This window comes from Xenia sp. Carnegie-2017, unplaced genomic scaffold (genome assembly GCF_021976095.1).
Source record: "Xenia sp. Carnegie-2017 unplaced genomic scaffold, XeniaSp_v1 HiC_scaffold_16, whole genome shotgun sequence".
NCBI classification, from domain to species: Eukaryota; Metazoa; Cnidaria; class Anthozoa; order Malacalcyonacea; family Xeniidae; genus Xenia; species Xenia sp. Carnegie-2017.
The window spans coordinates 9,020,428-9,043,801 of NW_025813469.1; the positions used below are offsets into that span (position 1 = coordinate 9,020,428).

General features: G+C 30.7%; 2 protein-coding genes across 2 annotated transcripts; both read left to right on the forward strand.

Moving 5' to 3' along the window:
• Nucleotides 1–12,057: 12,057 nt before the first annotated feature.
• LOC124435996 (NACHT, LRR and PYD domains-containing protein 12-like) lies at nt 12,058–12,849 on the forward strand. Its single transcript, XM_046985923.1, has one exon. It carries the CDS (start codon nt 12,058–12,060, stop codon nt 12,847–12,849), a length of 792 nt encoding a protein of 263 aa, XP_046841879.1.
• A 6,571-nt stretch (nt 12,850–19,420) lies between these two features.
• Nucleotides 19,421–20,385, forward strand: LOC124435997 (NACHT, LRR and PYD domains-containing protein 3-like). Its single transcript, XM_046985924.1, has 3 exons — nt 19,421–20,108; nt 20,187–20,337; nt 20,370–20,385. Exons 1-3 carry the CDS (start codon nt 19,421–19,423, stop codon nt 20,383–20,385), a joined length of 855 nt encoding a protein of 284 aa, XP_046841880.1.
• Nucleotides 20,386–23,374: the final 2,989 nt, after the last annotated feature.

Sequence of the window (23,374 nt, forward strand, 5' to 3'; positions counted from 1 at the left end):
ATTTCTTTAATATAATATGTAAGATACTTTCTAGTGTTTTTTAATTGTTTTAATGGATCTTTATTGTTCATAATGCTTATTTCATATGACTTTGTATAACCTTTAAGAGCTTTATTTATTTGTTCTATCTTAACTCTAGAAGTTGGTATTGGTTTTTTATTTTTATCTGATAGCATGTTTGTTTTATTCTCATACTCTTTAACCATCTCTTTTACACTCTTTCTTGGTTTGGGGACTGGTTTAAGTAATGTTATTAATTCGTTTTTTCCAAGTCTTGAATAACGTCTCAAAACTTTTTCGCAATGCCTCTTAACTGAGGTATAGTCATTTGTTTGATATTGCATTGTGGTGGACTTTTTGTACTGGTTTGGAAATTGAAGTATTATTAACTTCAACCCTAGGCTTTTGATTTAAAATTATATTAATTAAATCATTTCTAGTCAACTTTTGGAGTGCATCTCTATTCATTTTCTGCATATTATATAATATTGGTATGTCTTTAAGTACCTTTCGATTTAAATAATCTCTATTCATATATATATACTACATATTTTTTTAAGTATAATTTTAAACACACTAATTTTAACGATAGGAATAAATCTATATTTAAAACGTTTTATAAAAACTATATTATTTTTAATTTTTTTGAATTTCTTAAATGTTTTTTAGTCCTAAGATGTAAAGTTTTATTTGCTAAACTATATGTTTTATTACATGAATCACAATGCCATGGTTTTGACAACATATATAAACTTCTATGTTTTTGCATCTCATCTGAAGTATAAATTATTGGTCTTCCTCTTATTGGTTTATCTGCACACATATATATTATTACTATATATATTATTTTTAAATAGTTATTTAATGCGTTTAAGATAGATTTTAATACCATAAGCAGTCATATGAGAACCATATTCATATACATCAAATTTTATAACATGAATATCTGTATCTGTATTTTTATTTTTATATTCAAATTTACAATCTCGCCACTCATGAAATCTATTAAACAGAGCATATGTTATTTGATTAAAATATGGGACATAAGTATAAGTATTACTTTTGTTGATTAAATCTGGTTTAAATGTCTTTAATATAATAGGTTCTTTATCAACATTCATACTACACATCATATGTAAAATTTTTTTATATTTTCAGCATTATATCTATTTTTTGAAAAAGATAACCAGTTTTCTGTATGCAACTCATATTGTTTATATTTAACCTCATCTTCTTTATAATGGAGCTCGTAAGTTAATGATTTAATATACATGTTTTTTTCTTCCATTAATTTATTTAATAAATCTAAACTAATTTCATTTTCTTTATATTTTTATACATCTTTGTTTTTTATAACTTCAACCATTATATATAAGTACTATATATATTATTTTTTTAAGTGTCTTTAAGGTGCGTTTAAATTATCTTTTGGTTTATACAATGTTTTTTCAAAATCCTTCAAAACAACTTCTATATTATAACTAGTTTTTCTACAGCATAGAATAAAATCTCTAATCTTTTTTAATAGATCTTTAAGATTCATATATAATATACTATAGGTTCCATAATATATAATCAAATATATAAATAAATAACCAGAAACAAACGATATTTTTGGTTAAATTAATAACAAAAGTAGCAGAATACACTAACGTACACTGACTATATATATAATAGTAAATATTTTAATTAAATTATGTTTAATCATAGTATTAACAACCTTTCGAAAATTACTTGTCAATTTCTCAACATATTCAAAAGTTACACACAATCTAATCCACTAGTAATAACACTTGTCATATATATTTATACAGATTTAACTGGATTTTCAGGAATCCAATTTTTGTCTTGAGCATATTTAACTAGCATTGTTGATGCTGTAACAGCAATAGCTAGTTTTGTAAAATCTTTAATATTATCAGTATCTGTTAATTTTTGGCCTAGAAGTTTATTAGAAGCCATAGAAAGACCTACAGCAGTTGCAGTTATTAAAACTGAATCAAAAGCTTCAATCATAAATTGCTTCTTAGTCATAGTATTACTCATATGTAATAGGAAATATTTTATTCTAATGAGTCTAAATTATATTGTTTATTTTTTTTTATTAAAACATGTTTTCCACCAGTTGTTTCTTCTCTCGCTTTATTGTTTGTTAATTTTTCCTGCCTTTTATCATCTTTACGTGCATAATAGATGCTAGCAATAGCGGTTATCACTCCAACTGCTCCAAATAAGAATCCATAATTAATATTCCAGCTATCATCCTCAAATTTCTTTTTATTTTCTAATTCAATCCTATCTCGCATCTTTTTTTCTTTAGAAGCTTTCGATATTAGAGCTAAGCTTTTACCAGCTTGAACTCTAAGAGGGTCTTTCTCTTTCTTAAATGTAGCTATCTTTAGGTTTTCTTCAGACATATTATATAATACTGTAGATTTTGTTCACAGATAACTCACAGATAACTTATAGATAACTCACAGATAACTCACAGATAATCTTATAGATAACTCACAGATAATCTTATAGATAACTAACAGATAACTCACAGATCTTTATATTTTTTTTTATATTTACTCACCATACTATCTATAGTAGTGCAAAAGTCAATTATAATATCATGGATAACTTTTATGTCTGATAGAAATATCACTGGATCATAACCTAATCCTCTTAAATAAGATCTTATAGTTATAAGTGTTTTTTCATATGATGTATATGCAAATTTACACATTTCTAAGTTATTATTAATCTTACTCTTAACCATATAACCTTAAACTAAAGCACCTAGACCACTCAGTGTGGCTATAACTATCGGGTTTACGTTTATACTACCAACAATACCACCAGTCGAGACTAGAAAAATACTTCCCATGTTTAATGATAGTCTAATTTTCTTTAATTTATTATACTTCCATTTATAACAGGTATACATCTTGTGATAGTATAAATACAAATTTTTTAGCTTTTCAAATTCATCTTGACTCCACTCACTTGAAATATGATTAAAATCTAGAACTTTCTTCATATTATAAGATATATTTAACTAATACGAATGATGATAGTGTTGATGTACCGAGTAAAGCAATCATATCTGTTTGATGGGAATTATTTACAACTATATGTTTATGCACTACTATAGTTACTGGGTTTTTATCTAGAGTATTATCTAGAGTATCTAGGTGTTGTGAGGTTGTATTATCTTGATGTACTTTTTTTGGTTCTTCCTTTTTAACCCTATAATAATTTATTTTAGAATTAATACCGAATTTCATAGTTTTATTAGCTAATGTTAAAATATTATTATACCCATCAATCTTTCTATCCAATATAATCATACGGCTGGGTATTAAAATCATACTAGGGCTGATTGCCATATTTAAAATAACATTCGTGTCTTTTATACTCTTTCTCATGTTAGATATCAGTACAGTCGTATCAATCTGTACTATAGTATCCTCTACTAATTTCCTAAAACCTTTTTGGGTTTGCATGCTCTTAGCCCCCTGATTAACTGTTGACCATCTTGTATTTGCTTGAGCTCCAAGAATTGTATAAACATAACTTTCAATACTCTCTTGCAAAAGAACTTTTCCGATTTTTATAATTCCTTCAGAATTATATGCAATGAAGCTCCTATAATCAGTAGTTGAATAATGAAAATTGACATAATATCCCCACCCAGTTTCTCCATCACCGTCTTTAGTGGTCGAGAATTTTAAAATACCTTTATATGGTATATGCTTTTTCAATTCCGTAAAGTCATATTTGTCTAATAACGCTGGATGCTTCATAAATTTTCGGATCTGATAATATAAATGGTATTTAACAAGGCTTTTTATAATTCTACTTTTATCAAAATTTAAATGATTAAGTCTAATACCACATAAAAAACTGGCAACATAAGCCCAACAAATCATAGCGTAGTACGCTTCTTTTTTATAATTTAAATGACTTTTAATATTTTATCTTATACCAGTCGGCTGTTCTTTTTTACTTTTAATTTCACTTGTCCACGTGGCTGTTATAGGTGGTAAACTACTCATAAAATAATCATTCTCTGTGGCATACAATCTGAATTTACAGATATCGATATTTACCGGCCTTTAAAATGCAGGTTTAACAATAAATTTACCAGTCCAGCGATGTAACATAGGATCAAAAGAATCCTCAGTAGGACCTTCATCCCCATTAACAGCTGCTATGAGATTTGAAAACAAAGGCGTTTTAGTTGTTTCTAAATACATTTTTGGCCATGATGTATATGATACATGTTTTAAATCATCATCACCTAATTTTATAGCATTTTCTTCTATTTGCTTGTTTGGCATATAATATAAGCTATGTTATATATGAAAAAGTTCACTGTTTTTATAAATGGAGATGGTACAAAAATTGACGTACAAGAAAGTATAGTAACATCTAACTATTCATATTTATATATCAAAAAAGCATATGTGTATTGGGAATAAAAAAAATGTTAAATTAAATAATACTTTAGCTTTTACAATAGGCGCTATAAAATATAATAAAGATGCTGGATACTGGACTTTTAAAATGTTTAAAACGTTTCTTGAGTCTGTTAACGTAAAGCTTGAGATGGTAGAAAACAACGGAAGTTGTAAAATAACTAATAATAATGACGAGGTATTAGTATTGTCTGATACTCTTATTAAAATGTTAGGTTTTAATAATACCATAAAAACTATCAAAAAAGGTATCATACAAAATGGTGTTTCTAAAGTGGATATAAATAGAGGATTAAAGTGTTTGCAAATTTCTTCTAATATTGTAAATTCAAGTTATAATTATAACCTTGAAGGAAAAAGTAATATAGCTTTAACTTTACCAGTAAAAACAATTCAGTCATTATTTGGTATTGTATACGAATACAACGATATTGAATCTAAAGTTACAATTATAAAAGGAGCCTTTAACGAGCTAATATTTAATATATTAGATCAAGATGGCAACCCTATTAATTTAGGTAGTATTCTACTGGAATGTTATCTTGAGTAAGTTAAATGGATGAAGACATTAAAATTGAGCAAAGTTTAAGAGATATTTATTATAATCCAAAAACAGGATATCAATCAGCAGAACGGCTGTATCAGAAAGCATTAGAAGAAGGTATAGATGTTAGTAGAAAACAGGTTAAAGAATGGTTAATATCTCAAGATACATACACTAGATATAAACCTATTATTAGGAGACATAAATTCAGACAAACAAGGGTAAACTATAAAGTAAATGGTTTGAACCGGAGTATCGTTATATGTTGTAATGATGATCGTCCAGTTAATAAAGTCTGAGAAGGACTGTTTTGTTGACTGACGTTTCGACAACCTTAGGTAGTCATCTTCAGAGTCAAAATGATTTTGACTCTGAAGATGACTACCGCTAAGGTTGTCAAAACGTCAGTCAACAACATCAAAAACAGTCCTTCTCAGGACTTTATTAACCTGGACGATCATCATTTACAAACATATAAGGGTAAACTATCTTGGTGAACAAGTACAAATGGATTTAGTTGATATGGGTTCTTATAAGTATAAAAACAATGGTTATTATTGGATATTAACAGCTATTGAAATATTAAGTAGATATGCATTTACTATCCCTGTTTATAGGTAAGACACAAATATATAGCTGTTGCAGAGCTATCAAGTAAATTTAAAGGTAGATTAATAACCCAAAACTAGTCCGTGGAATTAAATACTTCTCTACTAAAAATGATAAAAGGCTGCGATTGTCGAACGATTCAACAGAACGCTTAAAACATCTATGTGGAAATATTTTACAGTAAAGGAACATATAAATGGATTGATATATTGGTGAATTAGTATATAATTATAACAATACAAAACACAGTACAATTTTAATGAAACCAAAAGATGTTACTAAAAATAATGAAGATGAAGTATGGAATACATTATACAGTCATGATTTTTCTGATTTACATTACCTAAGATTAAAATTGGTGATATGGTTAGAATATCAAAGTATAAATCTATATTTACGAAAGGCTATAAAGCAAATTTTACAGAAGAGCTTTTTAAAGTAACTAAAGTTATTAGAGGAGATCCAAATTTATATGAGATAGAAGATGTAGAAGAAGAGCCTATAATTGGTAAATTTTATGAAAAGGAACTATCAGTGGTGAATAAGAAAGATGATGTTTATAGAGTTGAAAAGATATTAAAACGTAAGAAGGTTAAAGGTAAAAAGATGGTTTTAGTTAAATGGTTAGGTTATGATAATAAACATAACAGTTGGATTCCTGAAAGTGAAATACAAAATATAGAGTAATCTATATAATGGCAGAAGGACGTTTTGATTATATTGAATTAGAAGATAAAAATCAAAAAGATAATAACGATGATAATAATAACGATGATAATGAAGATTATAACGATGATAATGAATATTATGAAACGTCATTTAATGGTGATAATTTTGGTGTAACAATAAGAAGACCGACAAATAAAACTAATACTCTTCCTGATATTCCTACTTCCACTCCTGTTTATGCAGATATTATTAGACCTGAGCGTAGACAATAGGCTCTGGCGATTCAAACACCCGTTTGTATTATCCACTCAAATAGGTCTTCAATTTGGGCTTCAGACCAGTCATCATTAAAAACGGAATCGCGTAAAAACTTACTCCATCTTTGAGAGTGGTCTCGTTAGTACAATTAGCTGCAAAAAAAACTATAACCATCTTTTTCAACAAAACATTTTAAAATAATTTGTATACACATGTCAAATGAATTGTATTGTACAAGTGCACGAGTTCTTTTTGTGACGTCACAAAAAGTCCACTTTCATTTCCCTACATGCCTTGGACGTAAGCCAGCTAAATTGGCAAAAATGAGGCAGCTTAATTTAGCAATTTTCAAACTGCAATAAAAATTGAATTATTCCAAAACATTAAAAATTGTTTTTGCAAGTGCTTTAGAAATTGTGCAAATATTTGGTATTTCTAAAAAACAAATTTGTGTTAGAGGCACTTTAAAATTACAATAACCAATTTGGCAAAATTTATAAATTTCAATAGGAATAACTTGTGGCGCTTAACAAGCATTTGTCATTTTTACACTTAAAGTTTTGGCTCCTTTCAAAGCCTCCAAATCATTTGACGCCTCACTAAATCAAGGTAAGCCGGGATCATATGCATGTAAACAGCTTCTAAGTTGATTCTTTATTGGAATCCGCAACACCTGCCGAACAAAGTGTTTTGTGAGGTGAAGTAGCAGGTAATTGTGTAGTGATTCTCTCGGCAGATATTCGCTATGACCAAAATGTTGTGAAAATTGAATGTGGAAAAATAAGGCAAAAATATAATAAAACAGCCAACTTTTTCTTGTCGTAAAAAATCTAGATTAAGAAAAGGAAAAGGCAAATGCACAGTGACTTAAGTGTGTTGCAAACTACTCCTGTAATACAGAGTGCAGAAAATTGTCTCAAATTCTTTCTCAAATTATTTGCAGAAACTATTTTTGTTTCTGTACGAAATTTTATGAAAACATAAAATAGATTAAGAATACAAGTGCATTAAAATGTTATTCAAACTACATCATCATCTGCACTCTGTAAATTATACAATGCCATTTAAGAGTCTATGGGCATCAGGTGTGCAAACATATGTTATCAATAGCTATCGTCAAATAAAGAATTGCTCCAATTTAGTTTAATATTCTAATCATGTCTGTTTTCCTGAAAATTTAATTTAAGGGAAGCGAAAAAGTTTGTTTACAGTAACTAGCAAAAACTGGGCGACTTGAAGAAGCATGAACCTTTCTCTTTCCCTTTTTAGATGGCTTGCTCCTTCAACATTCGCTTGTTGTTGCTTGCTCATGAGTACATAGCATTCTCTTATATATTGTTTTTAGCACAAATCACAAGTGATGCAACTAGTGGATCTTGAATTTTAGTCTCCGAATATCGTTTAAGCTAAGCTGATTTCCAGTGTTTTCCAACTGTTTCTGGAATGGCATAGTCAAACGCCTAACACCTACTAAAGTTCGTTATGTTCTGGGGAATAAATTTTCTTGAATTGTGACTGAGAAATGAAACCTCTAATTTTTTAAAGAGAGCTTTGTATTTTATATGCTAACTGAGCGATAAGAGTACATGGGCGTTTATCTCTTGACCAATGCTGAAAAAAAGGAGGAAACCAATTTATTAACAGAAGTCTCTTTGCTGGAGTCTATTCTGAAGTTGTGTGTTTTCGTATCATTTTGAGCATCTCTATATTTTGAATGTCGATATCAAAACCTGTAGTACTAAGATCAAGCAAGTCTCGACTACAACTCCCAAAAAAACTTGAAGAATTACACCATTCCACGAAAGTCTAGATTTGATGGTATGTCACTTATCAGGCAAAAATTAGTGTAATATAACGTTTCCGAAAAAACACTGATTTTTACTAATGTCATTATGGAAGAAAAGAACATCTAATCAATATAATACATATCTTATTAGAAGGAGAAACTACTTTAAAAGGCATAAAATCTCTATGCTCAATCCAGGTGTGAACAAGGCAATTGAATTCCAGACTGTATTGTTTCATCAAGGACTTGAATATATAGAGCACTGAGCAAAGCAAGGTCGGCTATATCGTCAATACTTCAACAAGTACATGGCTTAAGTTTGGAGAACACCCGCTGGTCTCACGGTTTCTGAAGGGAGTAATTGAACTAAGACCAGCACTACCTCGTTATCGAGAAATTTAGGACGTAAGAACCGTAATAAATGAATTATAAACATATCAGAAAGCTTCAGTAAATTAAAAGACCACACACTTACATTAGTAGTGTTACTTTGATTATTATCAGCACAACGTTGGATTAATATGAATAATATATAACAAATGGAAAGAAAAGTCCGAATAACCATTGGCAACAAGGTAAAGCAAACCTGACCTGACATCATTATACACTATAGAACTTGAAGAGTATACCCATGACAGAAAATTGTGCGTAGTGACACATTTGAATAAATCTGCACACTCAACTATTAATAAGTTATGTAAAACCATTTAGATCTGGTTTCTCTAACGTAAACGGCTAAGCCGTCATCACGCCTAGACAAAATTTGAGTTCTTATGATTTTCAATTTTTCGCAGCCAAAATAATATGCTGGCCAATCAGATTTTTTAGTGGTTTTTGATTTTTGCATGCACGTTTGTCTGCCGTACTCAGTTTTTAAAATGGTGGTCGTTAAAACAGCCATTGTTTTGTTTGCTTTGTCGTTCTGGTCGTCTTTGCAGCAATGAGAATTATAATACGTTATTCGGAAGTAGTAATCTAGTTACTGTTTTGTACTGTTTGATTCAGCCATTTTGCATTGATTTTTTGCATTTTGTGAGTTAATTTTTACTCGTAGAAAACAAATAAACCTAGTCGCACGAAAATTTTTTTAACTCGAAAATTATCGCTTTAGACGCAAAAATTTGCAAATGGAAAACCGGCTTAAAAAAAGCGTATAAGTATAGAGCAAATGGTCTACAACTAAGGTTAGAGAACATTCAAGGTTCCGTTTGTACAATTAGTTCATCATTTGTTGCTGTGTTGCGTTATGTGAGCTGTTGAGAAAATTTAATACATGACCTGTTGATTAAATAACCGAGTTGAACAAAATACCGTCCATTTTTCCTACCCTTTTGATATAATTAACATATTTGATGTGATTTAAGTCTGGTCTAAAATATTACAAAAAACCATTTATTGAATGAGCTTCATTATTTTGAGAGATGTTAATTGGAGCTAAGCTGAGCTAAACTGAAGTCAAATGCATAATATTAATTTACATGAAAGTACATCATATAGAGCTTTTGTGACGGATTCTTCTTCATTCATTTGTTTCAAATGTAAATAGAATCATATAGGATGTATAAAGTAAGAGCAAAATGCTAATGCCTTTTCCTCCAGCAATAATATACATGAAAAAAATTCTCAATTCTGATTGGTTAAGAGCATGGCAGTCTTTGAAAAACTCACTTGCGCATTTTTATGCCTAATTACACTTGAAACCATGTTATTACATAAAAAAATAACAAATTCTTTCATATTTAACCCAATACCAATAGCCTGAGGCAGAGTTACGTAAGATTGATTATGATGCCAACGCAGAGTGTTAGCTACCTTTGTAAAAGAATTTATTATTGTAGGGCACACGTACATGAATATCCTCCTCCAGTGCTCTAGGTGGTTATACGCGCCAGCGAAAGAACATAATTGTTTATTTAATTACAAAACACCACTTATTGCTATGACTATCAGATGTGTCTACTTAAAATTCCTGTATATGTTAATGCAAGTTAGTCATTTAGACAAAGAAGATTATTGCATGAGGTATATACAATACTGGAATTTTGAATGCCACTTTGTACATAGAGCTGTAGGTAACGCCAGCAGTAGCGTAGCCAGTCCAACTTTTTCTTCCACTATGCAAAGATTTTGTGTTCACTGACCGTGAGAACAGTAGATGGTAATCGATTAACGAATAATGGTAATCTTTCAGAATTTTATAGCGGAAGTAAATTTGCAAGCTGGCTACGAAACTGAACGCCAATGCCAGCGTATTGTTTTAATTCAAAATAATGTGACGATTTAATACAATTTTAGGCATACAAATGGAAAAGTGTCTTGAACACATACCATGGAGCAGTTTTAACTGGTTTGGAAGAATAATACTTATTGTTCTTGGTTTATTTGGCTTTATCGTTTCTGGTATTTCATTAAATTTATATGGCGATACTTCATTTGATTGTTATAATGAGATTATATCAAAGACCAAAGAAATCTCTCTTAAAAAATATTGAATCAAGATGTTTCATACAATACAAAGATGGACTAACTTTCAAGTATGCTATTTTTCTTGTGGTGTGTTTGAATTTTGGCATTATCTTAATTTGGAGTATTGCCTGTGGATATTATGTAAAGCGTCGAATTGAACATAATGATAATAACAGACCAATAGAAAACAGTGATGAACAAAGTGAACCTCTACATGCTGAATATAGCAAAGAAATTCATCAATCTAATAACGTTGCATTTAATTTTTTTCATTTTACATGTACATCGTTCAGTTGGTGGTTCGCTTCATCATATTGTCTGTCTTTGTCGGATTATTTTCTCTGCCAAATTTCCCATTAACTACACCTGTAAAAGACGTCCAACTATGAAAGAAATTTCCATGTTAAATCACACCATTTCAACCATTGATTGTGAAAATCCCAACAGTGATAAAAGTGAAGTCTTAATTAAAGCTGTTTTATCCGTCGATTTTATTGTAATAGTACTAAAAATTTTGGAGCTGTGTTACTTGACGTATATGGCTTGACCAATAACTCTTTTAAAAAAGAGGATAAATTTTCTACAGTTTACTTGAATTTTGTACCGCTCCAAAAAGATGACTGTACAAAACCGTTGAAAGAGAAAGAAGAAGAATTTAGAGAATTTTTGGAAGAAGTTAAAAACAATTTCAACACGAATGAAGTATGTGGAATACATGACGACTTTGGCGATAAGACCAAAGAGTGGCGAAATCTTGACAATATTTACATCAACGTCATAATACAAGCAGAAAGACAATTCGAGAATGCTTATCCAAAAAAATTTAAAAGGCACGAAATCTTTGATTGCTATTTACAATAAGAAAAGATACAAAAAATTAACAAGAGCAACAGAAATTTTCAACCAATCCAGGAGGAACAAGACCAATCGTATCCCCGCACCATTTTAGTTATTGGAAGGCCAGGAATTGGTAAAACTATGTTAACAAAATAAATTTTACTTGAATGGATGAAAAATTCAAATGAATTTTTTTGATAAACTAGTTCTTTTAATTCGATGTCGTGCTATTAAAAATGGCAACATTGATCTCAAAGATATGTTAAGTGATTGTGATGGAGTTTTAAATCTTAATTTTCTAAAATTTATGAATTTATAATCAATAATCCTGAAAAATTGTTCTTGTCTTTGATGGTCTTGATGAACTATCGTTTAATAAAGAATGCCAGAAAATTGATGGTTCAATCCTCCATGATGCGAAAATGCCAGCATTTAGACTATTAAGTTTGTTGGTAAGACGTAAACTGTTGCCTGGTGTCACTGTTTTTATAACATCACGACCCACAGCTGAACATGCATTTGATAAACTAAAATTTGACCGAACAGTGGAGATCTTAGGTTTTTTTGAAGAGCAGATCAAATATTACATCGAAAAGTTTTGTGGTAATGACAAGAATACCTATAAGCTGGTTTTGAATCACATTAATAATTCTAATGAACTTCGTAGCCTCTGCTACATTCCTGTCAACACTTATATTGTCTGCTTGACCCTAAAGGAAAGCTTTATAAATAATTCTGACGATATTCCAAAGACAATAACTGAATTGTACAACAGAGCAATTAAAATCTTACTATGGAGACACCATCCTTCTCCCAAGAAAAAAGAAACGCCAAAAAATCATTTGACTATCTCTTTACCATCCTCACTTGATACGGATATAAAAAGAATAAAAGAAAAAGCAAAGAGAGGACTTGAGGAAGTAAATTTGATTTTGAAGAAGAGAATAATACAGAATTTCAAGATTTGGCAAATTGTGGTGTTTTTCATCAGATACCACATAAGCGACGCTTTTTATTGTTTTCTTCATTTAACTCTTCGGGAAATTTTAGCTGCGTGGTGTATTGTTGATGATTGGCAAAACCTTGGACAATTTTTGGATGATCACGTTGCAGATCCTAAATGGCATTTGGTGATTGAATTCATTGCTGGTTTAGTTGGAGATATGAAGAAAAGAGGAGAAGTAGAGGATATTAACGTTGTTGAAGAAAGGTAAAATATTTATATGTATTAATAAAAAATCTATGCACGCTTTATGTGGTTACGTGAAATTTTTTATTAAATCAAAGAGAACTCATTTAAAAAAATATTATTTATTATTTTTCTACTGCAATTTTCATAAATTGGTGTTCCAAGCGACAATCAAAGATTGTTTGACAGATGACATTTCATTAACCTATTTTATTCGAGCATTCAATCTTATATATAATGACATTGAATGCTGGACAGCTGATATCAAAAAAGTGGTCGAGAAATACTCCTCTTGCTGTTTTATTAGTAAAATGTGTAACTTTCATTGAAACCTAAAGTATGTACCAACCTCAGTTATCAAATAGAAAAGAGAAGAGCATCTTAAAAAATAATTTAAAAACATGAACACCAATGAAAATAAATTTTCATAATTTGATGCATTGCACTAAATCTAATCAAAAATTATATATAGCTCTACATAGTTTTCTATTTTATTCAATACTACATAATTTAACATTACATAATGATAATTGGAGAGCAATGTTTATGTGGTACTGGTAAGTGTTATAATTTCATGGAATAGTGTAAAAAACCACATTTCATTTTTACAAAACGCCTTTTCGTTTTGAAAAAGCATTTACGTTATGGGCTATCGTTATCGGCTTACTGTATAATTTATTTGTTAATGGGAGTGTTGGATATCACGTTAGCTCTAGTGTTTATTAATCTAGTATGTCTTTACATATATTCAGATAAGCCACTAAGGTCAGCAGGACAGTGTAGACCTGCATAAACAATGTGCCTTACTTTATCATTTTCATATGATATGACGGCTGTTTTATTACGTCATATGTCTGACGTCATAAAATTTGCCAACTGTATTTAAAATCCTATATCTGCCCATCTATAAAAAGTCCCAAGAAATCAAATTTTCGGAACATGCTAAAACTTGGGACTTTCTGTGCTGATGTGAAAAAATTAAATACAAGCATGCTCAAAGAAACGGCGAAAAGACTTACGACATTTATTGAAACAAATCAAATTGAAAGAAACGATAATGTATTTTGATGTAGTTTGTTTGAATTTATGATATATGTGAAATATATAAATTAAGTTGTTTTTGAGGTTAAAATATTGGATAAGAAACGATGTGTTTTGTCACACAAGTGTCTGAGTTAATTCTGTTGCAAAATGCACTATGACGCACAAGACATCAAAACATTACATGTACAATACATCATTAAAAATATTTAAATGCTTTCTTCATTCTACGTTTTTCCTGCTTTGACAAAATTTTTTGTTGAAACGTATAATTTTGGGAGTGCCTGTCAAATGTTGATTTTCCAGACATAAACATCGCTAGTTTCCCCTATGTACGTGAAACAAAATGTTTCAAATATTCAAATATTGAGCAACATACCATATGAAGAGACAACAGGTATAGATGCAAATTCAGTTTTAAATCAAGCAATACTGGTTTGCATGCAAAATTTTTTTGAATAGGTTTGTTGCCTTCTTAGTAACAACGCAATGAGCATTAAAAGTAAATTGATTAATGCAAGATTTGATTCAGAAAATTCCTGCTCAGAGCATGAAAATCAATGTGAAACAGAAATTTTCGGCTGGTAATAAACATTAAAAGTCAGATGCCATGTTTTATCTTCATTAAATTATAATTTAAGAACTGGCTACAAAATTTTATCAGAAGCATATTCTCTTTTTGAGCTAATACTAGACAAAATGATTTCATGGGAAGAAGTGGAATCGAGTCACTGTGGATAGAGATTGCACAACACGTAATCAGAACTAAACTATACACAAACTATCACTGCAGAGTGATTAGGCAAGTGGCATTTGCAATTACACGTTATTACAAAAAAAGCTACCCTTTCTTGCTGCAGCCTGGCACAATCTGTACGTTAAATGTGCAAGTTTAGATCTTTAATCAATAAAGTTATATAGAGCAAGATAAACCAGAAGTGTACGGAAGCTTTAATACAGAGCTCCATGTTGTCAGACTAAGTAATAGATACTGGGCATGTTTCCCGACATACCTTATCATCGAACAAGTGTTGATGCGTAACTTAACGACCAACAGTGTTTTAACTAGGAGGAGAAGTATGACCGAGCATTAACGGCTTACATGGCTTCTGGCAAGGCCTGCCAATGCTGAAGTCAGTCGGTTAAGACAAGAGTACACAGTTGTAAACTATAGTTCTGCTGAACAGGATAAAGATGTTTGTCATGCAAGAAAAGAGAGAGAGAAAAAGCATACTCTGAAAATCTTTGCTGCCTTCAACAGCACAAACCATTTTCTAAAGACCCACAATTAAGAATTAAATATCATAATTGGAGTCAATGGACAAAGGCAAAGACTGTGTGAGAAAAGATTCTTTCTTTAATGAAGGATGGGTCGCTTTTCGAGTACCAGTTCAAGAGAAAAAAACATGACGAACTTTGGCAACAAAATCTGCTGTAAATATATGTGATACTCAGGTAGAAGTTGATCTCCTATCACTCTTCCGCTACGAACTATGTACGTATCTTTCTTCCCTTTTTTTACTCTTCTTTGATGTTATTGCAATGTAACAAGCCTGTTTTGGCTGATGTTATTTGGTCAAGACTTTCTCATGAAACCCAAGTCGAAAGACCAGGTAGTAAAAAAGACTGGCAATATGTTTTAAGCCGGGGGTATCTTTAAAGTATCAATAGGTTTTAAACAGCTCCAATGATATCTTTAACTGAAGAATTAGGCTCAAAATAGATCTCTTCCTATCAAACCAAAAGAACAAGCAGATATTTCTTGAAGTTGCTATCTAAGAGAACAAGGTTGCAAGACACATCATGCAAATGGCGACCCTGATTTACTAATTGATAAAACAACAATTGAGTCTGCTAAGTCAAAATCTACCATACTTGTTGGAGATGACACTGACCTATATTTTTTTATCTTCTACGTTGAATTTGATTGCTTTGACATTTTCATGCATTTGTCATACTGTACAATGGAAACGTAGTATAGACAACCTGCAATACATACGTTACCAAGAAAATGCAGCTCATAAGAGAAGAAAAATCAAGCCGAAAAAACCTTTCTCTGACGTCTGCAGCTATAAAATATCACAGCTACCGCGTGTTTTGTCAAGTTCAGCTTAGGTGAGAAAACAAAATTGATGCTGAAGAATGGGGTTGGAAGTTACGAGAAAACTACACTGACTCCTCTAATGACTAATCTTCCAGCAGCAGCAAACAGCTTTTAAGATCATACGCTGTAGCTGTAAAAGTGGATGTGATGCACTCAAATGCCCGGTCCGAAAGCATGGAATACAATGTTCAGTTGTTTGTGGACACTGTAAATGCTCAAGCTGGGCCAATTTGTCTGATGATGCATCTCACCAAACAAGCGACAGCGACGATGAGCTTTGAACTTTAAAATGTTGCTTATTACGTTTGTATTTTATATTTTTACAATAGAATTTTAATTCATTAATAACAATTTAAGATAAAAATATATAAAGATTTCAAATATCAAAAGTTCAATTAATGTATAGAGATATAATACGCGCATCCTCCTCAGTTTTTTTTAACGGAAAGCCTTTTTATCAATAAAAATGCCCAGAATTGAATTGTGAAATGGGGCAATATTTGCAATAAAAAGACATTTCTGATACCAATGTTGCTTAAATTTTCTACGTACAAAAAAGACAACTTTGGAGCTTTTCCAAAAATGGGATTTATTAGGACTTTTAATATGCTGCTTCAGATTATCTTCGGAGGTAAATAACATTGAAACACCTTCTGTTATATTTAAGCAGGATTAAACCTTAAAATGACTGGACTAAATTTTGTGGCTGTTATGTTGTGAGCAGCATATATAGATGCATCTATGAGTTATTATCGGGAGACAGTATATGTACAAACGTTATCCTGGGTTTCTAGTAACTAACAAAAATTCTATTTTGAGAGCCTCGTAAGTGTACTGTTTGTTTGAAGTACTCTTTGATGAGAGCCACCGGACAATGTTTCCTGGACTGAGAAGCAAAGTTCTGAACTTACTACAAAATGTTTGATTGTTTAGCAGTGTAAAGCGAGATAATAATGCACTAAGAGTTGTTTATCCAGCACTATATATTAGTGTCCTTGTTGAAGAGTAAAGCCAAAAAATTACTTATTCTCTGCAGCTGCCCAAAATTGCTTGTTCTCCAGCAGGACAAGATAGTCGATAGAACTCTTTCTGAAAATCTCTCAAAAGATACCCGAAAATATGATACATCAGCATGAATAATTTCAGGTGAAGTGAATGAAGTCTGGTTTTCTTAGCCTTCTGGTTTTCTGGTTTTCTAAGTTAAGGGAAATCATAAAAAAAAATATGGTTTTCAACCTTATTGAAATTTGTTAGAGGCCTAATGATTCGGATGATAAAATTTAAAAGGTTTGACTTACTTTTAACTAAATTGAGAAGAGTATTATTAAATTACTAGGTTTCTACATTTGGCCTTGCTCATATGAGATTTTACCTAGAGCCCATTCAATTTCTTTTAAAGGCTATCTAGACTGTTCATTGCCGCTCCATTCTACTTTCCCGCTGTGTGTACTCTGGTTACCAACTTATCATGCGGTACACACCAATTTTAAATTGTACAAAATTTAGTGAATGATTATAGAAAATAGGTTAAATAATTGTACATATTAGCTTAATAGTAAAATAGAGACTTTATCGGGGTGAAAATTTGAAAATCGTTTTAAAGAAAGCAAAATACTATTGTGAATGGTAAAATTAATAAGTTAATATTTTAAAAGAACTGGTTTTAAGTAAAGAGCACTAACGCAATATTTCTAAAAGAAGTCATGTTCATATGATACGATGCATTTCGGCAGACTACTCGTCAGGTGTCAACGTCTGCTAAATATTTTCCTCAATATTTGTAAAATAAATAATGATTCTGAATGTAAAGATCATAACATATCGTTTGTATGCTGTTACGTGTGTGGTCCTGAAAGAATAATTAATTTTGGTTCATTTCCTTACACACAAAGATAGTGTGAATGAAGTTATATTCCTCAAACAACTTATTTTACCAACGCGTAATTATTAAATTAGATAAGGTCTTAACAATAATATTGACAAGTTTGAGTAAAACTTATCTCTTCTGACTGAGTACAAATCCGCGAATCTTTATTCTGAGGGAGTTCGGTTCCTCCAAAACTACCAATAGTCCAACGCCAGCATAGCCTTATAAAGTTTATGAGCCGTGATAAACGACAGATTAGCTCGCACCACCAGGAAGTTCCATGTCTCAGTGTCTCCTAGGATGTCAGTGTACCTCAATGTTTATGTCCCATGAATGTTCTAATTGAAACAATGTATTCTCAAGACCGACATTTCCATAATGTGCAATACAGTATGTTACAGCAAGATATAGTTAACCACTAATAAACAAAAAGCAAGATGGTTCAAAATATATTTTACGCAAGTAAGCTTTCTAGATTGTGTCCTAATTAGAAATAGACATTGCAAAATGCATATTAAAATTAAAATATAAAAATAAGAAATTATAATATGATATAATCATAGTTTATAAATGATAATACATAATAGTACTTGCTATCATGTAACATATGCTCTGTTGAAAAAGTAATTTGACTTTTACGTTAAAAAGTAATTTGGAATTTATAAACGTTACCTTGAGAACTGAACATCTATCTTGAATATTCGGTGTTTTTTAATTTACTTAGCTTATGTATGAAATCCTCCTATCATATTTACAAAAGGCATTATCAAAGCAATTTTTACAAAAAAACACTATGATATTTTTTTATACTACATTTTCATTGCTCATAACCTTCAGGCATTAATTTCTAAGTAGCAGAAATATTAAATGTTTTATAACATTTAATAAGAAAATTATTTTTTCAAAGCAAACACGTTTCGAAGAATGAAAATGTTATCGTTATTGCAGATTTGTTGGTATTAAGAATGGGATCGTTATTTAATTACATTTATTAAATTATTTACATTAAATATGATAAAAAGAGAGTTTTATAGCCAGTGAAAAATTTGAACATTTAGATCAGGATTAATATCATTGATGCAAAGAGCCTCTTTGAATTTAAGAAAAAATTTAAGTGACCGGTGTCGATGATTTTTATAGAAAACACTTTATTTTTAAAAAATAAAGATGCATTGTAACACGCCATATGTTGAACAAATTTGTTTTTTTAAATTTTCCTGGCTACCTTAATCCTTTACTTGTTTACTAAGTGATTGCTTCAGATTTTTAGGCCTGTTAATTTCAAACAAAAGAAAATGAAGATTTTTTTCATGATTTGTATTTCGAATGCATTTAGCAGATGTAAATTGCGATGTTTTAAACGGGCCTTGAATTGTTGCATTAGAAAATCAAATTCATGTCATGCAACATTAGCTACATAGCCTACGACTTTTACTTGAACAAAAAACCTGCTTGAAAATAATATTTGTGTTATAAATTTGTAGATTTAAAAATTGGATTTCAAACATATTTTCCCTCACTGGAGATAAAGTCCTTGGTTTTCTTGGAGTAAAATGCCTATAGGAGTTGCAGGACAAAGATGTCATGAGGTCAGCTTGCACGGAGTTAGAGAATTTTTCTCAAAAAACGCAGATTGATGGAGTTTCTTTTACGCCTGTTGATTCAAACGCATTGTTTGAATTTCTTTCTGAATGTGAGCACATAAAAGGGCTTTCTTTTAACGATTGCAAGTTTCTTGATAATTATAGCTGTCTACCAATAAAAAACTATTTGTTAAATGAGAAAGCAAAAAATTTGATAAGTTTAACCTTTTTTATAAGTGCTTTAGGCAATTATTTTTGGAAGCATCTAAGTGAAGCTTTGAAAAGTAAGAATTGTGAACTTACTAAGTTTGTAATTAGGAGCAGCAATATAGGTGATGAAGGCGCTAAATATCTTTGTGAAGCTTTAAAAAGTAAGAATTGTAAACTTACTGAATTGAATCTTGATTATAACAAAATAGGTAATGAATGTGCTAAATATCTTAGTGAAGCATTGAAAAGTGAGAATTGTAAACTTACTGAATTGTATCTTTATGATAACAGTATAGGTGATGAAGGTGCTAAATGTCTTAGTGAAGCATTAAAAAGTAAGAATTCTGTACTTACCAGGTTGGAAATGGGATTCAGTAAAATTTGTGATGAAGGTGCCAATCATCTTAGTGAAGCTTTGAAAAGTAAGAATTGTATACTTACAAGGTTGGAAATGGGAGGCAGTAATATAGGTGATGAAGGTGCTAATTATCTTAGTGAAGCATTAAAAAGTGAGAATTGTAAGCTTACTGAATTGCTTATAACGGGTAACAAACTAGGTGATGAAGGTGCTAAATACCTTTGTGAAGCATTGAAAATTGAGAGTTGTAAACTGACTAAATTGTATCTTAATGGTGAAAATATAGGTGATAAAGGTGCTAAATATCTTAGTGAAGCTTTAAAAAGTAAGAATTGTAAACTAACTGAATTGCAAATAAATAGTAACAAACTAAGTGAAAAAGGTGCCAATTATCTTAGTGAAGCATTGGAAAGCGAGAATTGTAAACTTACTGAATTGTATCTTAATGGTAAAAATATAGGTGATGAAGGTGCTAATTATCTTAGTGAAGCATTGAAAAGGGAGAATTGTAAACTTACTGAATTGTATATAAAAAGTAACAAACTAGGTGAGAAAGGTGCCAATTATCTTAGTGAAGCATTGAAAAGTGAGAATTGTAAACTTACTGAATTGTTTATTACGGGTGACAATATAGGTGATAAAGTTGCTAAATATCTTTGTGAAGCATTGAAAAGTGAGAGTTGTAAACTGACTAAATTGTATATAACGGGTAAAAATATAAGTGATGAAGGTGCTAATTATCTTAGTGAAGCATTGAAAAGTGAGAATTGTAAACTTACTGAATTGTATCTTTGTGATAACAGTATAGGTGATGAAGGTGCTAAATGTCTTAGTGAAGCATTGAAAAGTGAGAATTGTAAACTTACTAAATTGTATATGACGGGTAACATTATAGGTGATGAAGGTGCTAAATATCTTAGTGAAGCATTGAAAAGTGAAAATAGTAAACTTACTGAATTGTATCTTAATTAGTGAATTGTATCTTACTGAGCAGTACTTTGACTCGGATTCGAGCTCTGACTCTTAATGCATATCTATAAGCATTCCACTTCCTGATTTAAAGTTTATTATTTAAACTTTCATATGTTTTGTGAAAAAAGTAAATGAAAAATTATACATCATGGGACTTTCCTTTCATATAAACGTTCCTTAATATAAAAACAATTTTGAAGTATGTCTACTTAGCTTTATATTAATTCATTGTTTAGAGTAAAAGTATAGTTAGATTTGTAAACATATATTGTTAATTTATTTGGGGTTTTTTAATATTGTTCAATTGTTTAATTCTTTTGTTAACCTTACAACATTTACTGTAAACAGCAAAAACTGTAACAAACAATGATAAACTTCAATGATTTTCTCACTATTTGATTGTCTTATGTAATCTAAATATTAATAATGAACAAACGAGTTTATTCAGTAAAATCCTTTCGAATCGAAACTTTTATAAACGAATTCCCAATATTAATGATACAAACGCAAATTTGTGATATAAAAAGTATTCAGAGAGTAGAAAGTTTAAGGCAAAAACCTCTTTGAAGGTCATTATTGTACTAAAATGTAGTTTTTATACATTTCTACTTGAGTGTGGCTGACAACAAAAATATTCTTCTACAAAAGTATTCATCTTTAACAAATTTATATTATGTGTATAGTTGTATTTCCAATGAATAAAATACATAAAAACAAGATTTTCAAGTCATGTTTCTAACCACTTTTTAAGTATAATATATCAAAAGGAAATATTTTAGAAGACAATCATCCAAGTAATTATAAAGAAATGTATTGTTTGGTACCTCTTGTTCTTCTTATTTCACCTTGTAGCTGTCCACTTGCATTTGCAAGTGATCTATTTCTTTTTTTTTAAGTTATATATTTTGTGGTCCATTTCAATTTTCACAGACAGAGCAATCCCATAAACAACCAAATAAATTAGGAAATAAAAAAATTCTCTGTAAACCAAAACAGAATAAACAAATGCAGCTTCTTAAAGATATTCAATAAGCATACTGACCGTTTATAATCCTAACTATTCTCCAAAGCTGCAAAAGGATGAAAGTACCAACAGCTTCCTTTACATCAGTATTGCCGCTGAAAAGAAAAGAGTTTATTAAGCAGGTACATATTGGAAGCCAATTACACGTCATAGCACACTACTAGCTGGAAGTGTTAGGGAAGCTGCAGAAACATCTAGGGGCCTTGTTCTACTTTACAGTTAGTAATAAAATGGGTGCATACTAGTTGCTAGAGGAGTTAAAACATATTCTATGGCCTATCACTATCGGGATTCTTTTAAGTGTTAACTAATCAGAAGTGAAAGATAATATAAGCTGGAAGCTCTATAACCATGTTTATATTTTTTTGGTTGAGCTGTAAATAATCTAGTTTTTCATGAAGGCAAAGCTCTCTCAATGGCATTGAATTAGCATAGCTTGTAAGGGATTGATCTGTGTGATGATGAGGTAGCTCAAATGGTTTCCATACCTGTATTCCCCATCTAATGCAAATGAAACACAGACAACAATAGCATTACAGTCTTATGTATTAAAAAAAGACAAAAATTATCAACCGCATTGAAGTACTGAAATGCAGCTGTCTCTGAACTAAATAGACTAGGTTAAGTACATTTATTGCAGCAACTCGAGTTTGTGATGAAAAAATTGCCACGTCATAAGCGTAGAGCTTCTTGTTGAGGTTGGTGAGTTAAGATATTCGAAGACTTCATTGATTGCAAATATTCCTAATCAAAGCTAACCTTAATTAAGAAAAATCCCAAATGGTCAATACTTGCATAATGGAGAATTTTAATAGACACGTGATGATAGTAAACTGCAAAAAAAAGATCAAAGATGTCTTGCTTTGTTTACGTTTATCTGTCAGACACATTTCTCCCAATATAGGTAAAGCATTGTTACTAGTGTTGCCTAAAAACACTTGACCAAATCTGCCTGTCAGCAAAACGTGAACACAGCTAGTCATGTATACAATAAATGAATGTCAAACAAAATAAAGTTGAAAACATGTTTCTAAACACTCGCCTCCTCTAAGTATTTGAATGTCCATCAGTAGGTGAACTAATACAATCAGGAAGTCTAACAGGACAAAAGCATCAATGACCATCTGAAAACTGTGGACATGAAGCAAGGCTCGCACTTTCGTACGGTTTTTAACAGTTCGCACATTCTAGTCAAGAATAACAACATACCTTTTGTCTCACAATACGACCATTTTTCAACATTAGAAAAAATAAAAAAAGTTTGTTTTAACGCATGACAATTTAGATCACTGTACCGAGAAACATGTTAACCGAGTAACATATAAGAAGTAAATGCACAAAATAACATTTATTGTGTTCTTTTATAACTAAGGATTTTGTATGTTTAGGCA